This window comes from Delphinus delphis, chromosome 17, assembly GCF_949987515.2.
Source record: "Delphinus delphis chromosome 17, mDelDel1.2, whole genome shotgun sequence".
Taxonomy (NCBI): Eukaryota; Metazoa; Chordata; class Mammalia; order Artiodactyla; family Delphinidae; genus Delphinus; species Delphinus delphis.
The window spans coordinates 41,775,666-41,794,810 of record NC_082699.1 but is presented as its reverse complement, the minus strand read 5'-3'; the positions used below and the strand labels follow the sequence as shown (position 1 = coordinate 41,794,810).

The following is a 19,145-nucleotide window of genomic DNA, read 5'->3' as shown; positions in this document are numbered from 1 at the left end:
TAGCAGAGGAACAGTGCCTTTGACAATTGATGGAAAATAAGAGAATTGTACTTGAAAGTGCCTCTACCTGTAGTGATTCAAGGGCACGTGCCAGGCTCCACGGCTGCCTGGGAGACCTAAGCAATTATGATGTGCGAGCAGAGTTATCGTGAGAAAAAACTCTACAGACCCCTCTCTTTCTTCATAATTCTTCCTCCCCCCTGTTTACCCCATGTGGTTCTCCGTAGCTCCTATGCGATCAGTGCCACTGATTATCCCACCAACCAACACACTCCCCAGCCTCACACATTCACACTGTCCCGCAACCCAGTCCCTCCATTCTCCTCCAGTAAGGCAGCAGTAGAGGGCCCTGGGAGGACATGCCTTCCTCTGGCCGTATGCAATTATTATTTTTTCAGGGAAATAATAATATTTTTTATTATTATTGTCCCTAATATTTTTCAGGGACAACTTTATGGGGAAAGGCAAAGAGATGGAATAAAATCACTTCCTCAGAGACAGTTCTAAGATATAGGCGAGGAAGGTACAAGCCCACACCCCATGCAGAAAGTGGAGGGGGAACAAAGGGCCCCGTTTCCCGGAGGGGCTGGGTGGGTACAGTGACACAGAAGGCAGTTGGGGGGGGGGAGGTGGAGTCTCGCCAGCTGGTGGGAACTAGGGGCTAGAATATCACTTTGTGATGGTTTTTCTCTTTCAAAGTGGCTCTGAGCTTTAAAATTCTGGAGTGAGTGGGGAGGATGGTGGTGGCAATGAGTGGAGAATACAAAACGGGACATATATCTGAGCTCTGCCATCTGTGAGGGTGATCTAAAGATGCTGCTCAGGGTGACAAGCCGAAAGCACAGCAGCTCCAAGTCAAAGGGAGGTAGACCATGAGCGTAGCTGTGTTGCTACTGAGAAGTCCCTCTCTGCTGATCTTGAAGGGAATGGAAGAAATTGGTCCAATAGGACATAAAGTGTTGCTCTATTTTAGGGAGCAACCAGCAGCCTATGAGTTTACATAAATGATTATATAGGTATTTATTTATATATATTTATACATCGTTTAACATTTATGTAAAATATATGATATTACATATAAATATATATATATACATCTGTATAGGACATATTCTTTCTAGAAAATAATCCTTGAAACTAAAGATGATTACCAGCTAAGCCACAGAGTATCTTTGGACTCTGGTAATTCATAGATGCCATGAATTTTAGCTCAGTCTTTGGACAGTTCGTGAAATCCTTGAGAATCTACATTCCTGAACTGGAATCAAGTAGTGAGAAAAGAATGATTCAAAATGTACAAAATGTAAAAAGTATATGGGTGTATACATTGGACAAAAAATAGTGACTTGACACTTATTTCTGCCCAAGTAAGAGTAACAGGGATCAGCTTTGGTTTTAGGTATGAAATAATTAAAAACTCAAATAAATATATGAAACAAGAGTTTTTAAGATACTGAATGTCAGGAGATGAAGGACCATGGTGCCCAAGAGACGGAAAATAATCGAAGTGAGTCCTACGATGGCACTAGCTTACCTTGAGAAAGCTTCCAGTCACCGTTGAGGAAAGGGAAACCCAAGCAGAGCCCGGGAATCACCATGAGTTGAGGGAGGATTCTGAATGTCCGGGGAGGCCAAGGCAGCGAGAGTTCATGGGACACAGTCTCAGAGAGGGGAGAGCCTCACAGAATGAGATGCCAGAGACCTGCGGAGGGTCCCCCACCCCTCCCCAGCTGAGCACCGATCGGTGCATGTGTTGGAGGGAACTCTCAGAGGCTGGGAAGAGCCAACTGAAAGGGATAGAAGAAATAGCACCAGGAGCTCCAACAAGGACAGAAATAGTTTGTTCTGCCCATCAGAGAGGAAAATCTCATAATTTATGGGGCATCAACAGAGCATTCAGAGGGTTTAGCCCTAGTAGTTAGGCAAAATTAGCCCTAGACTAAATGCTCCTGTAATTCTGCCTCACAGAGCTTGGTTAAAGAATTGGGATGTGCTGTATTTCTCAATCCAGCATGAACCTGAGACTGACTGGATTTTGGATCGAGGTGGAAGACATCACCTTGTAAATCGCATGACCAACATTACTCAGTCAGAAGATCTATCTTCTTGTGTCTCTGCATGGCCACTGTAGTAGGAACTGACAACCATGTGGGTTACTTGCAGTCCAAGTCTCCATTTATGGCTTCTGTCTCCTTTTGTGAAGATGGAATACAAATGGGACCACCTAAAGCACAACTGTGAAGACCTCCCTCTTTGGCAGCTTCCCGTGTTTCCTGATTAAGCTTATTCCCTTGCTTGAGTGAATTCCAGGACTTTCCTGCTGGTATTCAGTTTAGCTCTCTCTTGATAGGGCTGCATGTTAGGAATGTTTATCCTGTTCCTATCATTACCTCAAAGAAGAGAAGGACTGCGGAATGGAAACTGAGAAATGGACTTGCCACAAGATTAAAGGAGCTGACATTCCCCAATCAGAGGACATTTATTGTGAAGCTACTATGTACTGTGCACTGTTCTCGGTGCTTTCAGATGTGTTTCAGGGGACTGTGCCCTTAAATTAGTCAAGCGATTCAATCACTTGTTTTCAATCTATTCTCAACAGGACGCTACATAGGAGATATGAAGTGAGAGTTGAATTTGTTTACTTAGAGACAATTGTTCACTTAGAGACAATTGTTCTACTATTTATTGAGAAGTCTATGTTTTCTTTTTTGCTGATCTTCTGTACCAACCTGGCCATAAATCGAGTCTTCATGAATGTGTGATTCTGGATCTGGACTCTATTCTGTTTCATTGGTCTGTTTATCTACCCTTGTGCTAATGCCATGCCATCTTAAATACTACAGCCTGATAAGAAGTCTTGATATCTGGCAACGTAAGATAAAAATAAATCAGTCAGAGTAAGCTGTGGCAACAAAGTCCCACAGATTATCAGTGATACTATAATATCAGTGTCTTTCTTGTTCATGCTTCATGTTCATTACGGGTAGACCAGAAGCTGGGTTGTGCCTGGTCATCACTCTGGAGGGGGATTCCTGGAGCAGGCACTCTCTGCAACACTGTCTTTTGCTATGATGAGGAAGAGAGAGGATGGCAAAATCATGCACTGGGTCTTAAAATTGCCACTCAGAGGTAACCACTTCTGCTCCTATTCCTTTGTCAAAAGCACATGGTAATACCAAATTACAAGGGATCAGGAAAGTACGACCTTGCCTAGAAAGAAAATCAAGAATAATTGGCAATCACATTAATGGCTACTATGATCCCCTACTTTTTCTTTTTCAGGAATGCTGCCTACTGTTAGTCCTTTGTCATCCAATTACCTTTTAAAATCAGCTTGGTACATTAAACCAAGCAACCAACCAATAAACTAAAATTAAGAACTCAAATCCAAAAAATCCCATTGGGAATTTTTCATTGAGATTGTATTGATTCTACAGATAGATTCAGGGGGAATGGACATCTTTACTATTGAGTCTTCCAAAACTTAAACATGGCATATTTATCTAATTTAGTTCTACCTTAATATACTTCAGTGAAGTTTTATCATTTTCTCCCTGAAAGAATCTTACACATCTTTTTTTGTAAAATTTGTTTCTAGATATATTATTAGATGTTAATGTAAATAACATATTTTTGGTTGCATTTTCTAAGAATATGTATAGAAATGCTTTTCATTATATTTGTTGATTTTTCTCTCCAAACCTCCTAAACTTTGTTTTTAATTTTGATTTTTTGGTAGGTTCTTTTGAATTTTCTACATAGGCGATCATATTTAGCTACAAATAAAAAGTTTTCTTTCTTCATTTCCATTGCTTAGACTTTGTCCCCCCTGCCTTTCTGTAGTGGCCAGGACATCTAAGGTACCATTGACTAGAGGTAGCTCCAGTGTCTTATTCCTTATCTTAAAGGAAAAGTTTTTGGTATTTCATTGTAATTGTGATATTTTAAACTTTTTTGGGGGTAGGAGGTTTTCATCAGGTTAAGGATGTCCTCTTTAGTTTTATCATAAATGGATTTGGGATTTTACATGACTCTTTTTCTACGTCTTTTGTGGTCTGTAGTTTCTCTATAACATGTCAGTGCAGATTTCCTCTTGTTTATTCTGTTTGGGATTCATTGGGTTTCTTGATTCTGTGGATTGGTATATTTCATTATTTCTGGAAAATTTTCATTTATTATTTATTCAGATAATTCTTTGTCTTAGTTCTTCTTTTCTGGAACCCTGATTAAACATATATTAGGGCATATAACTCTATCTTTCATATTTTTTAACCTCATTCATTTTTTCCATATCTTTTTCTTTTTGTGCTAAATTCTCATTAATTTCTTCACTATTTTTTTTAGTTCATGAATTCTCTTATCTGCAGTTAAGCTGGTCCTATAATTTTCAAATTCCATTTACATTTCTAGAAGTTCTATTTTTTTAAAAGACAATATGCTTCATCACTTTTTATAGTCCTTTACTCTCTATTCTATTTTCAATCCTTTCTTTTACTTCCTCAAAACATAATAGGCATAGATTAGAAAATTCTTGATTTAAAAATTGCAATATCAGAGGATATTGTGAATTAATTCTGATGTTTTCTTTTTTGGACTGCTGTTGCTCAGAATGTTCTGATTCCTGTTTTTGTGTTTTATTTTCTTGACTGTGTAACTTTATCTGTGGGAATTTCTCTGGACCCTCCATTCAGCAGTTACTTAATAACAGTAATTTTCCTTATGGTCCTCAGAGTTATTTTTAGTTCACCATTGTATTGAGCTATAATCCTTTGGGGTTCCAATTTCATTGGGGTTCTCTAATGTCCCTAATATGGGATTTGTCTATAGTTCCCTGAGCCACTAAAAGCTGTGAAAATGGAAATTTAAGTTCACCACATCCTGCATATTTTCTCAAAAAGAAAAGCTGGTTTAATGTGCTGTATATCATCTTGGTTCATGCCTCCACTTAATTTTTTGTCTAATATTCTTTACCTTTTAATCAGTTAATTCATATATTTAAGAAAGTGTTTCTCAGATGTTATCCAACATCTTTAGTTTTCAGTGTAAGTGTCAGTCAGCGTACCAGTCGGCAACCTTGCCAGAAATGAAAGGCCTTTTTAATCATCACCATTAATAAAACTGATACTTTGTCTTCTCCTTCTAAGAATTCAGTTACATGTATGTTAGGCCTCATATATATTAGATCACAGTCTAATGATCCATTCTGGTGTTTGTTTTCCTTCACTTTTCTTTCTCAGTGTTTTAGTTTGGATAATTTTTATTGATCTGTTTTCAAGTTTGTTGATTCTTTCCTCAGTTTTATCCAGTCTGCTGATGAGCCCAGCAAGGAAATTCTCCATCTCTGATGTTGTATTTTTTATTTTAGTATTTGCATTTGATTCCATTTTATAGTTTTCATCTTTCTGTTGAAATTCTCCTGTTCATGGATGTAGACCCATTTTCCCACTAGAATGTAACCTATTAATCACAGTTATGTTAAAGTTCCTCTCTGATATTCCAACATCTGAGTTATCTCTATTGTCTGGTTTTCTTAATTGCTTTAACTCTTGACAATGAGTTTTTCTTGCATTTTTGGGTGTGTCTTGTAATTTTTTAAATGGAATACTGGACATTGTGTGTGGAAGAATAGTAGAGATTATTCCCAGAGTAGAAGGGGATCAGTGTTTTGCTCTGTGAATATGATTTAGCTTCTCTGAGCCTCAAACCTGTTATCAGCAAACTGTGAATAAGCCCCAACTTCATAGATATATTATGTGAAATATATAAAACATAAATGTCAAATAGTATCATTTGTTTGGTGACAGATCTTTAATAAGGCAACTGGATTTTACATACTTGATTTTTTTCCCCAAATGGTGACTTCTTTCTGTGAATTAAAAAATTTTAACCTCATTAAAAAATTCTAATAATATAAAAATGTACAAATTAGAAAGCCAGATGCCTCCATACATTCAATTAAGACTGTACTACAATTGTGTACTCCTCTACTCCTTCAATGAATAACTTAACAAAATATTGGTCACTGTAATTAGTGTTCATAAATACATGCATAAAAGCCAGAGGTCTTCCAAAGCTTTATCCAGTATTTACTTTCAAAGTAGAAACAGTATTTTTAATATGTGGTGTAAAGAAATTCCCTCACTGTGATCCCTACCATTGGCTGATTCTTTGTGGGGATGGGGCTTATTCCTTACACTAGGAACAGAGAATTTGGAAAGTATCAAGAAACATGATATCAGAAAGTATGAAAAAGTGTTGTGCTTTGTAAATGATCACATAAAATTGTTAGGTGAAGCGGGGCTCCTTGAAGCTGCAGACCCAGGATTCCTGGCCAGAAAGGACAAAAGTGCCTTCTCTCTTGCTCTTGCTAAGACCTGGGCAGCATTTCTTCCATGTCTGCAATGACATAAGAGACAACAGCCCAAACAGCAGCAGCAACATTCATCTGCTTTGGATCCATGACAGTCATGGTGTCTCCATGGGAGTGATGGAAGGAGAAATATTTATATAGGTCATCAAGTAGACTGGCTCCTGGGGAAAAAAGAGGAAGAATTCTTAGTGAAGTATTTTGACAGGCATTGCTGAATAGCGGCTCAGAAACCACTGCCCCCTTCCCTGATCCTATTATACAGGCTGCGATGGCAAAATAATGATGTTCCCAGCCTCTCTTGCAGCAAGAAATGGCCATGTGACACTGTTCTGACTACTAGGATATGAAGTGGCAGGCGGTGGGTGAGTTCTAGGAAAGCCTTTACTTGGCTGACAAGAGTCAGTAAAATGCCCTCATGCTGAATTAGATGAGAAGTTTGGAACTGCAGGGGGCAAAAAGCCCACACACTAAAAATGGCAGAGTGGAAAGACAGAAGGAGCCTGGATTTAGAAAATATTGCAAGCCCATTGAATAAGCTCTACACTGCCTTCTTCTGGACTTCCTGCTACCCAAAGGAGAGTAAACTTTATTTGAAAAGCAAGTGATACAATACCCTCTTTCTTTATAAAGAGACAGTATTTTTTCGTATTAGCAGAGTGTACATTTTTTACCTCCCTGGATACAAAAGAAAGTCAGTACTCCTTTGCTCAAATTTTTCTTCTCATTCATTTACTTCCAATAAAATTTCCCAGCAACCTCCAAGGGCGCCAGCAGGAGTCTCCGCCCCACTTAAGAGCTTTCTTGTCACTCTAGTGAAGCTTTTCTCTAGTTTCAGCCGTGGATCAGAGCCTCGAGGTATCTTTACACCTCCCAGTCATCCTTTAGAACCTACCTGGCCCATTCTGTGGGTTCCAACTGCAGTTCTTTAGCCTCTGGAACTAATTTATTTATTTACTTACCATTTTATTATGAAATATAGTACCATACATACGTAAGATTGTAGAGAACATAATGTATATTATAAATGGTGACAAGAGTTCACGTATGTCCATGATTCAATGCAAGAATATCACCAGTACCTTTGAAGCCCATCTTATGAGCTCCCTCCCACCCACCCCACCCCACCCCACCCCACCCCATCCCACCCCATGGATCCTTTCCTCCCTCCAGAGGAGGGAGGTGCCCACTATCCTGTTCTGCTTGCGTATTAACCACTCATTGTATTTCTTTATAGTTCTACCAAATAAATATAATCAACACTCTCTAGGGTCTAAATGTAGGAGTGAAATTGCCGGGCTATAGAGCCACATGTGTGTTTAATTTCATCATGCAGGTCCAAAATGCTTTCCTTTTCAGTTTATCCTCCCACTGTCAGTATATGAGTCTTTCTCTTGCTTCACATGCTCTCTAGCACTTGGTGTTGTCAGGCTAAGTTTTGCTAATCTGCTAGGTGTGAAATATTACCTCATAAGGTTTTAATTTTTTTTTTTAATTAATTTATTTATTTTTGGCTGTGTTGGGTCTTCGTTTCTGTGCGAGGGCTTTCTCTAGTTGCGGCGAGCAGGGGCCACTCTTCATCGCAGTGCGCGGGCCTCTCACTATCGCGGCCTCTTTTGTTGCGGAGCACAGGCTCCAGACGCGCAGGCTCAGTGGCCATGGCTCACAGGCCCAGTTGCTCCGCGGCATGTGGGATCTTCCCAGACCAGACCTCGAACCCATGTCCCCTGCATTGGCAGGCAGATTCTCAACTACTGCACCACCAGGGAAGCCCTAATTTTTTAAATTATTAATGAGACTGAGCATGTTTTCACATATGCATTTTTTGTCATTTATGTTTTCTCTTTTGGAAAATGCCTGTTCATGCCCCTTGCCCTTTTTTTTTTTTTTTTTTTTGCGGTACGCAGGCCTCTCACTGTTGTGGCCTCTCCCGCTGCGGAACACAGGCTCCGGACGCGCAGGCTCAGCGGCCATGGCTCACGGGCCTAACTGCTCCGCGGCACGTGGGATCTTCCCAGACCGGGGCACGAACCCATGTCCCCTCCATCGGCAGGCGGACTCTCAACCACTGCGCCACCAGGGAAGCCCCCCTTGCCCATTTTTGAATTGATTTGTTTGTCTTATTGATTTGTAGGCGTTCTTGATATATTTTAGATACTAATCTTTTGTTGGTCGTTGGTTTATATAAATCACTTCCCAGTTTGTGGCTCTTTTCACTCTGTTTATCATGCATTTAGATGAATAGATGTTCTTACTTTTAATATAGTTGAATTTATGAATCCTTTCCTTTATGATTTTTATTTTTTATATCTTGTTTAAGAAATCCTCCCTACTCTTATATCACAAAAATAGTCTCTGGGGTCTTATTCTAAAACTTTTAAAGTTTTGCTTTTCATTTTTAAGTTCTTCATTCATTTAGAATTGGAATCCATTTTGGTGTAGGGTAGGCTTTTTTTATTTTTAGTTGTTTCAGCAAAATTTGGCTAATACATCCTCTTTCCCCGCTGGTCTGCAGTATCAATTTTGGCATATATCAGATTTCCTTGTTGCTTTGTTTGGGGGCTTTCTAATTCTGTTCCAGTGGTCTGTTTGTCTATTCCCAAAACAATATCACAGTATCTTAACTACCATTGCATTCTAATTGTTGTTATCTGGCAGGGCAAGTTCCCTCACTTTCTCTTTCTTCCCCTTCAGGAATATCTTACTATTCTTGACTGTTTGCTCTTTCAGATAAAGTTTAGGATCATTTTTAAATTGTACAAAAAATATTTTTGGATTTTGATGGGAATTGTGTTAATCTACGTATAAATTTGGGGAGAACTAGCATCTTTATATTAGGATACTGTGTTTTTATCCATGAAAATGGTGTGTTGATATGTTTCTATTTATTAAGTCTTCTGTAATATCTTTGAAGTTTTGTAATACAGTTTGGCATGCCTTTTGTTAGTTTTCTTTCCTCCATGGCTTATACTTTTTGTTGCAACTGTAAATTATACATTTAAAAAAATTTGCATTTTCTGTTTGTGGCTTTCCATTTTTAGTATCAAGGATATATATCTGATTCATAAAATGGGCAAGTGATCCTTCTTTTTGTATACTCTGGAATAGTTTGTGTAAGATTAGAATGATTTATTTCCTGGTCATTTTGTAGAACTCCTTACAAAACCATCTAGGCCTGATACTTTCTTTATGGTAAGAATTTTAACTAATGATTCAATTCCTATCCTGGTTATTGGGTTATTCAGGTTTTATGTTTCTTCTTGATTTAACTTTGGAAATTACACTTTTCTAGGAATGTGTGAGTTTTTCCAAATATTCAATAATCAGCATAAAGTTGTCAGTAATATCCTGTTTTTATCTTTGTTTATGTCTGCAGCACCTATAGGGAGTACGCTTTTTCATTCCTGATACTGGTTATTAGAGTCTTCTCTCTTTTTTGTTCATCAGTCTTGCCAGCAGTTTGTCAGCTGTGTTACTCTTTCAATAAAAAGAGAGACAATCTTGTTTTGGGGGGACATTCTCTAATGTATAGCAGTCTTCTTTCATTGATTTTTACTCATTTATTATTTCCCTCCTTATTCTTAGGTTGATTCACTTTTATTTTTTTAACTTCTTGACTTGAATGCTCAGTTTATTACTTTGCACACTTTCCTTGTCACTGACATAAGCAGTAAGACTACAATCTTTCCCCTATTACTGCTTTAGCTCTCTATATCCCACCAGTTCTGATGAGTATTTTCATGATCACTTAGTTCTAAATATTTAGTAAGTCCTACTTTGATTTTCTTCTTTGACGCATGAGTTAGAATGTGTTTTTTAATTTTCAAAGGTATGGGGTTTCCTTAGTTATTTTTTCATTTTTGACTTCCAATTTAACTGTTAGAGAATGTGGGCTATATGATACAAATTCTTTGAGTTTTGCTGAGATTTTTCTCCATGGCCTATTGGATGATCCATTTTATAAATGTTACATGTGTTGAAAAGAATGTGCTTTCAGTGTATTGTGTCTGTGCATTAAACAAGCTTGTTAATTGTATTCTTCAAATCTGTTAACTCCTTACTGATTTATTGTCTATTTGGTTTATCAATTTTGAGAGAGATGTGTGAAAATGACCTGTGATTTGGGATGTGTTTATTTTTCTTGTAGTTCCAGCAATTTCTTTTTTATATATTTCAAAGTTATTCTTTTAGGAGCACATAAACTTAGAATTACATCTTCCTGGTAAATTGAACATCTTTATTTATTTTAACGTCTTCATTGGAGTATAACTGCTTTACAATGTTGTGTTAGTTTCTGCTGTATAACAGAGAAAATCAGCTATATGTATACATATATCCCCATATCCCCACCCTCTTGCGTCTCCCTCCCACCCTCCCTATCCCACCCCTCTAGGTGGTTGCAAGGCACAGAGCTGATCTCCTTGAGCTATGCAGCTGCTTCCCACTAACTATTTTGCATTTGGTAGTGTATATATGTCAATGCTACTCTCTCACTTTGTCCCAGCTTGAACATCTTTATTAATATGTAGTCATCCTCGCCATTTGCAGTAGTGCTTTTTGTCTTGAAGTCTAGTTTTATGTAATATTTAATATAGCTATATCTCCTTTTTTTAACCTCATTCTTCGTATGTCTTTTCCCATCAATTTACTTGCAATCTGCCTCTGTCCTTATATTTATAGGGGTTTCTCTTACGGATAGTTTAAAGTTGAATTCTTAAAATCTAGTCTAACAATCTTTGATTTTTAACTGGAGATTATAATTCATTTGTGTAGCTCGTGATTATTGTTAAATTGGACTCATTTATTTCATCTTAGTTTTTACTTTCTATTTATTTGTCCGTTTGTTTTCTAAGTTTGCTTTTTTTCCTTTTCTTTCTTGCTCTCCTTTGTGTTGATTTTTTTTCTTCCTCCTATCATTCCTTCCCCCACCCCAACTCTACTCATTTGGAAGTTACACACTTTCTTTCAGTTCTCTCAGTGGAGACCTCAGATGTTCATATGACTTACATGTTTATTTAAAGTTAATCAATACCTTATACAAGGACACTGGGGCTCCAGGTTTTGTCTCCTGTCCCAGACACACTCACGCCTCATTAAAACCCAAGCTCTAGGAGAACAGGGATTGGCAGATACCCTTAGACAAAGGCTCTGGAGTTTTCTTACCTCTTACAGATTCTCACTTCATCATTTTTCACCCCAGAGGAATTCCCTTACTTTGCCTTACTAAGCCATGTATTATAGAAAGAGTTATTGTTTTATCGAACAATTATTTTTGGCAGGGGGAGCTAGGTGTCTGAGAACTTCTGGCCTACCACATTGCCAGAGTTCTCTTCTCCCAATCCTCTACTTCCTGCTCTTTGTTCCTGAGCCTCAGGATGCTGTCCAGATTTTCTCTATGCTGACCCAAGTTTTAAAAGCTTTTTTAAAACAAAGTTTTAAAAACTTTGTACTTACTTATCTCCCCAGACTCCTTGCTCTGGAGTAGGACATGGATTTCCCTCCATTCATTCATATTTCACACTGAGTTCAGCTATGTTGCTATCAAACACAACACAAGCCAGTGATGCAAAACAAACATATAAAAGAAAGCTCAACTCTCAACCCTGACAATTAATGACTCCAATGCCTGTCAGCAAATATCCGAAACAGGGTGTATTAGGTTGATAACATCTACCAAACCCTTCACCTGTGTTGAGGAGGCTCTTCCTCTTCAGTGATTTTTCTTTTTCAACTAGTAAAACATGTTTTCTGTTGTTCCGATAGCTCTGAAAGGGTGGGATCGCACCATTATCCAGCCTAATAATGTACAACCTTCAGTGGGTGGGCTGGAGCTGAGGTTCATAAGTGTTCAGGAAGTTCAGTCCGATTCAAGTGGACAAATACTTGAGTTCCTACAACATTCTAGGCAGTGGGCTAAGACATAAAGGTGAGAAAGACAGTCTCTGCTCTCAAAAGCTTATTCTGCAGTAGAGGCAGAGAAAATGTGTCCACAAATAATAATAACACAATCAGAATGCACTAAGTGCTATGGGCAAAGGACAAAAAATAGTGGATACCTTATGTAGTTGAATGACCTTCTCTGACCCCTAGACTAGGTCCCCTTGTTGCGTGCTCTCCATACTTCTCCTATCGTAATCTTCACCATTCTTTGTTGTAACTGCTTGTTTCACATTTGTTTTCCCCACTATATTGTAATTTCCCTGAAGGCAAGGCCACTGTTTTGTTCTCCACTCTTGTCACCAATGCCTATAACGTAACACCAAACAAACAGACGAGGAATGTGAATTTGTTGAATGAATGAATGAGATCAGAGAAGTGTATAAGTGAACTGGGCCTTGGGGGTGCTGTATCAGTCAGAGCCCTTGTAGGAAACAGATGGGACACTCCAAGAAGATAACTTGGAAAATTTAATGAAAGGATTATTTACAAAGAGTGGTCAGGGTTAAATAAAACCAATAAGGGATGCTAAAGGAGAAGCAAGGGAGGCCATTTCCACCCCTAGGCCTAAAAAAGCAGAGAAGAAAGCAGCTGTAGCTGCAGTTGTATCTGTTGGAGGGGGTCACCAGAGGAGCTGTGGTTGTTTGAAGCCAGGGAATCAGTCCCCTCCTGGTGCCTCTCATATCCTACAGGCCTCCCTTGGCCAAACCCAATCATAAGCCAGAGGGCAGTCCATAACCGTTAGCCTCCAACGGCACAGTATAGGGTAGAGAAAGGTGAGGATTGATAAGGAGTGGTACAAGAGAATATCTAGCACAAGTACTTAGGCTGTCAACAGACCGAGGTGGGGACACGGATATTCCAGGTGAATAGAACGTGTGAGCATTATGTGTGGGTAACTTGGGTTAATTACAGGCAGAGAAAGTTGGCAACTAACGTCATCTTGGAAAGTTCCTAAATAAGGCTGAAAACAGACTGAACACAGTTCATAAATGGGAAGGCTTTGGGGGCCAATGGGCAGGAAGGTGGGGAGACGGGAGCTGCACCTTAGGGAGACATTCCAGAAAAATGTGGAGGTAGAATTCTGTAAACAATCGTGGTGGTGAGGAGACGGCTAGGAAGGAAGTACAGTTTGGGGGACAGGTGACAAAGACCAGGGCCAGATGATGATAACCCAGCCTCTGAAGTTCTCTGGAAAGCATGTGTACAAAGATAACCAAACTTCCAGTGAAAAGCCCAGTGGTCCATTTTTAAACCAGAAGAAGACACTTTACGCCATGAACTCACAGCACAACCCGAGAGAGACAAATCTGTGTGTTTACTTTGGTAGGAGCTAGAAGCATTTTAACAGAAACCATGACATTTTAGAACTAGTGGCAGCCGGTGAGCAGGATGTGCTCTCTGGATCCCAGAGAGCATCAGCTGGATGTCAAATTCATCCACAAGTTAAGGACAAAGTCAAGGAGTTCAAAGAACGGAAGTCACTGAGGGCAGATAGAAGATGAATCAGAACTGTGGATTTCAAGAAACAGAAAAGGACATTTAATTCCAAGAGACAAAGTGCAGCTTGCTAGGGGCTGGTTTCCTCCCATTTAGAGTTTCCTAAAGACGCAGCATGATGGCTGACAGACAAGACTCCAAATTCCGTATTGAAAAAATAGAAGCAAGAAATATTTGTGCATGCCCTCTTCAAGGCCTCTGAAATTCCCTGTCTCAGACTGAAAGAAACTGACTGCCAGATGGCTGGGAATTTGGCTGCCTCCCTTTAAAACTAGTGACTTAAGGAAAGCATTTCCTCAGCGATCATCTAAGTTCCCATGAGCAACGGACAAAACTGAAACAACTCCAGAAGATCTGGTACCACCAGTGAGAACACTGATAGCCACAGGAGATGGGAGAGCAGGCCTGCTGGCAGCCTTACAGCTTTGTCTCTGCAGTTCCAAGGAGACATTTTGTCAGTGACAGCCACTGATCGAAAAGACCAGCACTGAGGGAGAGCCTGCATTGCAATTTCTGAGAGCGCCTGACATCACAAGGTGGGGGGCGGCGGAGGAAATGTTAACTGTCCTTAGGGATAAATTGCACAGTACCTTCTGACAGGTAGGGAATCAAATCAAATGAATTTTAGAAGGTGAAAGCTGGTAGGGAGGAGCCTGCTCTGAAGGCTAATATTCACCCCTTGGAAACAAATTACAGCATGATTAGGACAGTTCACCTTTAGGAAATTAGTTCTAAGGGAGATTTGGAATTTAAGGATGTGAAGACGTATCCTTGAGCTTGTCAGTCAAGGAGAAATTTGGCCTAGACGGGGAGATACAGCTGAGAGAACATAGGGGTTAGAGTCAGATAGGACCGGGTTCCAATTCAAACTCCTCTGCTTAATATCTGGGTGAATTTGGGAGAATCACGTAAGGCCACCCAGCCTCAGTTTCCTCGTGAATGAGTGAGGGCTAATGACACCCGAGTTCAAGATGCTGGTGAGGATGAGTAAGCACTCAGCTAATACTTTACTATAAGATATTACGTATCCACAAGGTTAACCCAGTATATCCACAACAGCATGATCATTTCAATACAACTTGAAGGATTTAAAATACTTATTTAATCAATCAAAGTTCTGATGATTATTCTTAAAGATGGAACAGTTGGACCATGAGGTCTATTCTATGTGACCCCGCCTTGACCCATGTTTGGATTATTTTTCCTTCTCATCCTTCTCTTCCCCCTTCTTCTCTCTCCTCTCTGAATCCTTTTGTTTTTTCTTTTGTAAACATTCATCTCACAAAATATTTTCCAGCTGTGGGACTGGGTGAAGATGGTCCAATGAATATCGTAAGAAATACCTGACCTGCCCTGTACTGTTCACAGAAGATTCCAATCTTCACAGAAGGATCCCTGTAATGACGGATATCTGTGCAGCCTGTGCAGGATATCAGAACAAGATTAAATGAATACCTGCTAATTCCTGAAGAGATGGGTGGATAAATACACAAAGATTCTCATAGCCCCCTCTTATTGTAGGTTGACTCTCATTCATATGTAATCAGTGGGTTTTCATGTACACAAATTAAGCAATTCATGTTATGAGAAGATTTTGAAAGACATTTGAAAGCTTTGAAAATTTAGATTCAAGTCTGTTATTTCCGTGCATACACTGGCTGCCGCAATGTTTCACGAAGGATGCACTCACAGGCAAGCAGCTGTGGAAAATCCATTTGTCCTTTATAAACACATCTTGCACAGTCTGGGGTATGCAATTTAATTACAATGTAATGTATTACAGACATTTCCTGATCATAATAATTATGAGGTTAGAGAAGAAGGTTATGGTCTTAACTTATTCCCTACAAGAAAACTTAGTCTCCCTAGGATATATAAAATAAAAAATTACATTTAAAGTTTAATTAAAATTATTATTTCTTTCAGCAACGTTATCAAATGAAAAAAATTATTACCAAAACAATTAGAAAATCAATTCAAGGAATTTGCCGACATTTAATCTCTCTTTTCAAAAGGGGCAGTTTTATCCCTACTATATTAAATCTCATTGAAAATTAGAGTGAGACGCAGCTAATTAATAGCTTCCTAACCCATAGCTCTCCAGAAGAGAAAGCAACTTATAAGAGGGAAAGGAAAGAACAGTAAAACAAAGGAAAGGAAAGGACAGACAGGAAATGGAAAAACATCCCAGATCAAAGCTCCATGAAAAGTATTATAATTTTAGTTTCTAAATTCTCACCCAAGAATTTCCAAGCCTGTGCTGAAAAGTTTCAGGTGTGCCACTAAGGCCTCGCACCTTCCATCTCTTTGGAAAACTTGCATTGTTGGCTGGATAATTTTGACCACAGAACATGGGTCAACACCAACACACCTGGAGGACCTCCAGTTCGCATGTACCTAAACTCTGTGATAATGATTCATCTTTCCATAAAGTTGAAGAACCGTACACCTGTAATAAGACTAATTAATGACTGCTATAGGAAGATGGTACTACAGACTCTCAAAATGTGGGAATAACAGGAAAAATACTATTTGTTGATGGCCTCCTGTGTGCCTAGGGCTTTTTGGAGATGATTTCATTTAATTTTCCAAGTGACCCCATGAGGGAGTGATCATTATGCGTCATTAACAGATGGAAAATGGATTTGAGTAACTAAAGTCACACAGCCAAAGCAGTAGAGGTAGGATTCAAGGCCAGCTGTGTCTGATCTGAAAACAATGCTCCTAACCAGTCTGCTGAGCCTTCTCTCCCTGCCTTAAAGCAGGACATCTGTAACAGCCTTTTCCCCAGTGGCGAACTGTGTGTGTTGTTTGCTCCACTCGCAGCTCTGGTCTCCCCTCCTTACTTTGCTTCATGACAAGAAGATGGAAACTCAAACTGGAGGTATCCTGGGCCATGAACTGGAGTGAAGATGTAATCATATTCAGACAGTCGGCTCAGGCAGCCTGGGACTACCTATCAGAAGATGGATAGCAGAGCCTCTCCTGACACCAAGCCCCCTGCTCTTGCTGGGCCACACACTGCAGGGCCTGCCAATCCTCCTAAGAGCTTGCAACCATCCCATCTAAAACCCACCCCTCCCCTCTAATCATTTGTTATCCTCTTACCCTGCTTCTTCCCCGCCCCTACCTTTCACAGCACTCTTCTACTACCTAAAACTATATTATTATTCTTGTAATGATTTCATTATTTGCTGCTTGTCTTTCCCACTAGAAGGGACTTTGTCTTTTTCACTCTACTCCCCAAAGCCTGGCAGGCAGTAGATGCTCAATAAATGTTTGCTGAATCACTGTATGGATAAATGAATGAACTGTTAAATATCTAATGGGGCAAAAGCAGAGCTAAATACTGGCTTCATTCTCCCTCTCTACAGCAATTTTGCTAAGTAAATCCTATTTTCTGGGGATTCTTCTCTCAGCTGCTGCCTTGGGGAATGATAAGAAGAGTCTTGTTACCAAAAACATGGGATATTTCACATATAAGCTGAGAGCTAAACACTCTATTATGTACTATTCAATATGTTCCTCCACTTTTCACCACTGTTATGGAAATTATCCACAACTTGAAAATAAGGCAGCACATCCTATCAATGTCATTCAGGGCAAAGTCCATGCAAAGATTCTCTAGGACAACGTACTTTGTTTGACTCACTGCTTACTACTGATTAAAGGTCCCAGACTTGGTGACGTTGTATGTTAACTCATAGATATTTAGTCTATTTCATTTTTTCTAGATGAAAATTATTTCTGTCCCATAGAACAGTTGTTTCCAAAGGTTACAGTTTATTGGCCTCTAAGACATTAACCAGTTAAGCAGTTTTAATCTAACCTAGCAATCTTAGGTTAATACTTATTAAATTACATAAACTCAGTTTCTCAAATGCTCTTTGGTGTGAATATCTTACTGATTCCCATATAAATGAATGAATTGAATAAAATCTTTGACATGTGTTCCTTTTTTCATTTGCATGAGAATCATGATTTCAGCTTTTAGAAAACTATAATTTAATACCACCCATCTACAACCTTAAATGAATAATCACATTCATGTTGCTTCTCAAAAGTTCAGCGACTCACAGTCCCCATCCATGATTTTACCCATGATTACCCTGACAGCACTGAGCAAACTGGTCACCAACATAAGGGCTGGTCTTCTGCCTTCTCCCTTTAGGGTAGTGGATGGTCCCCAATTATGAGGAGGATTGGGGGGAAAATAAAAACAAATTTTATACACACACACACATTAATATAAATGAATGTATATATGTCTCTCTATAAAAACATATATATGCACATCTGTGTGTATATAAAATTGGACTTGTCTTCAACATGTACCCACCCCTTAATACCCTAATTTCTCCCCGACCTGCCTCACACCTTCCACATGAGAGTCATGATTTTGCCTTTCAGAAAATTATAATTTAATACCACCCACCTATAAACCTTAAAAGTACAATCACATTCATATATGATTGGTTCCTTATCTTTGAGTTTATAATTTTATGTGTATGCATGTGTCATAGCTTCCATATGTAGCTATAAAGAAACATCTATACCACTCTCTCCTTCTACCTTGTTTTGTAACTCAAACTAATATTGACACTTCTTCTGAGGGGGAATTTTTGAATCTTACTCATGTTTATATGTCAGTCCCAATTTATAATTCTCCCTTTGTCCATACAGAAATTATTGCCCACTCTTCTTTCATGGCCTGTAGTCAGTAACGCTCCCACCTACCTGAGCCAGCCTGACTCCTTGTAAAGGCCTTTCGGCAGTTCTCTCCATACCTGGGGAACGATGCTCCTAAGAGAACATCAGTAAAAACTTATCTCTGACAGAGCACACTGTGAGAACATTCAATGCATATGGGTCTTCAGACTTGGGAAGACTCTAAAGATTGTTTCCAGGGTGAACTTTATAATGAAAGCCTTAAAATCAACATGGTTTTCCGTAATTGTGTGCAAATGGACAGATTTTGATTTCTGGCTACAGATACATAAAGGTTACAAAGCCACTGTGAGTGGAAGGCGGATGTTAGTATCGATAGATAGAAACCTTTGTGTCTGTTTGCCACTTCCCATTCTGTTGGCAAGCAGACACAAAGGAATGAGACAAGTTGGAAGTACTACATGGACATGCTGTTCTAGACCTACTTCCTCTACTGAATTATGACAATTCTGGAAGGCTGGTTGGCAGGTGCATGGCAGGAATGCCTGGGGATCATGGTGGAGCTGGAGAGAGCCACTGCAAATGACTATGGTATTGGAGGCCAACTGGTCGATAGGAAGATGTTCATCCATGAGAGAGGTTGCAAGGGAGACTCTATGAACCTCTGAATAGT

The 19,145-nt window shown here is 39.3% G+C and overlaps 1 protein-coding gene and 1 long non-coding RNA gene across 3 annotated transcripts in view; one reads left to right on the top strand and one right to left on the bottom strand.

Annotated features, from left to right (window-relative positions):
• LOC132413160 (uncharacterized) overlaps window positions 1–17,317 on the top strand; it is a 31,353-nt gene extending 14,036 nt beyond the window's left edge. The window contains exon 3 of one of the 2 annotated variants that reach the window (XR_009516621.1): window positions 16,631–17,317. This is a non-coding gene — a long non-coding RNA (uncharacterized lncRNA). Of the gene's footprint in view, window positions 1–1,968; window positions 2,137–16,630 lie in introns of those variants that run through there. The other variant, XR_009516622.1, reaches the window with a different exon arrangement.
• The window catches only part of CPQ (carboxypeptidase Q), a 463,854-nt gene continuing 450,086 nt past the window's right edge, over window positions 5,378–19,145 (bottom strand). Inside the window, exon 9 of the mRNA XM_059994940.1 lies at window positions 5,378–6,531. Within this exon, the coding sequence (XP_059850923.1) occupies window positions 6,368–6,531 (164 nt within the window). The 3' untranslated portion in view covers window positions 5,378–6,367. The remainder of the gene's footprint in view (window positions 6,532–19,145) is intronic.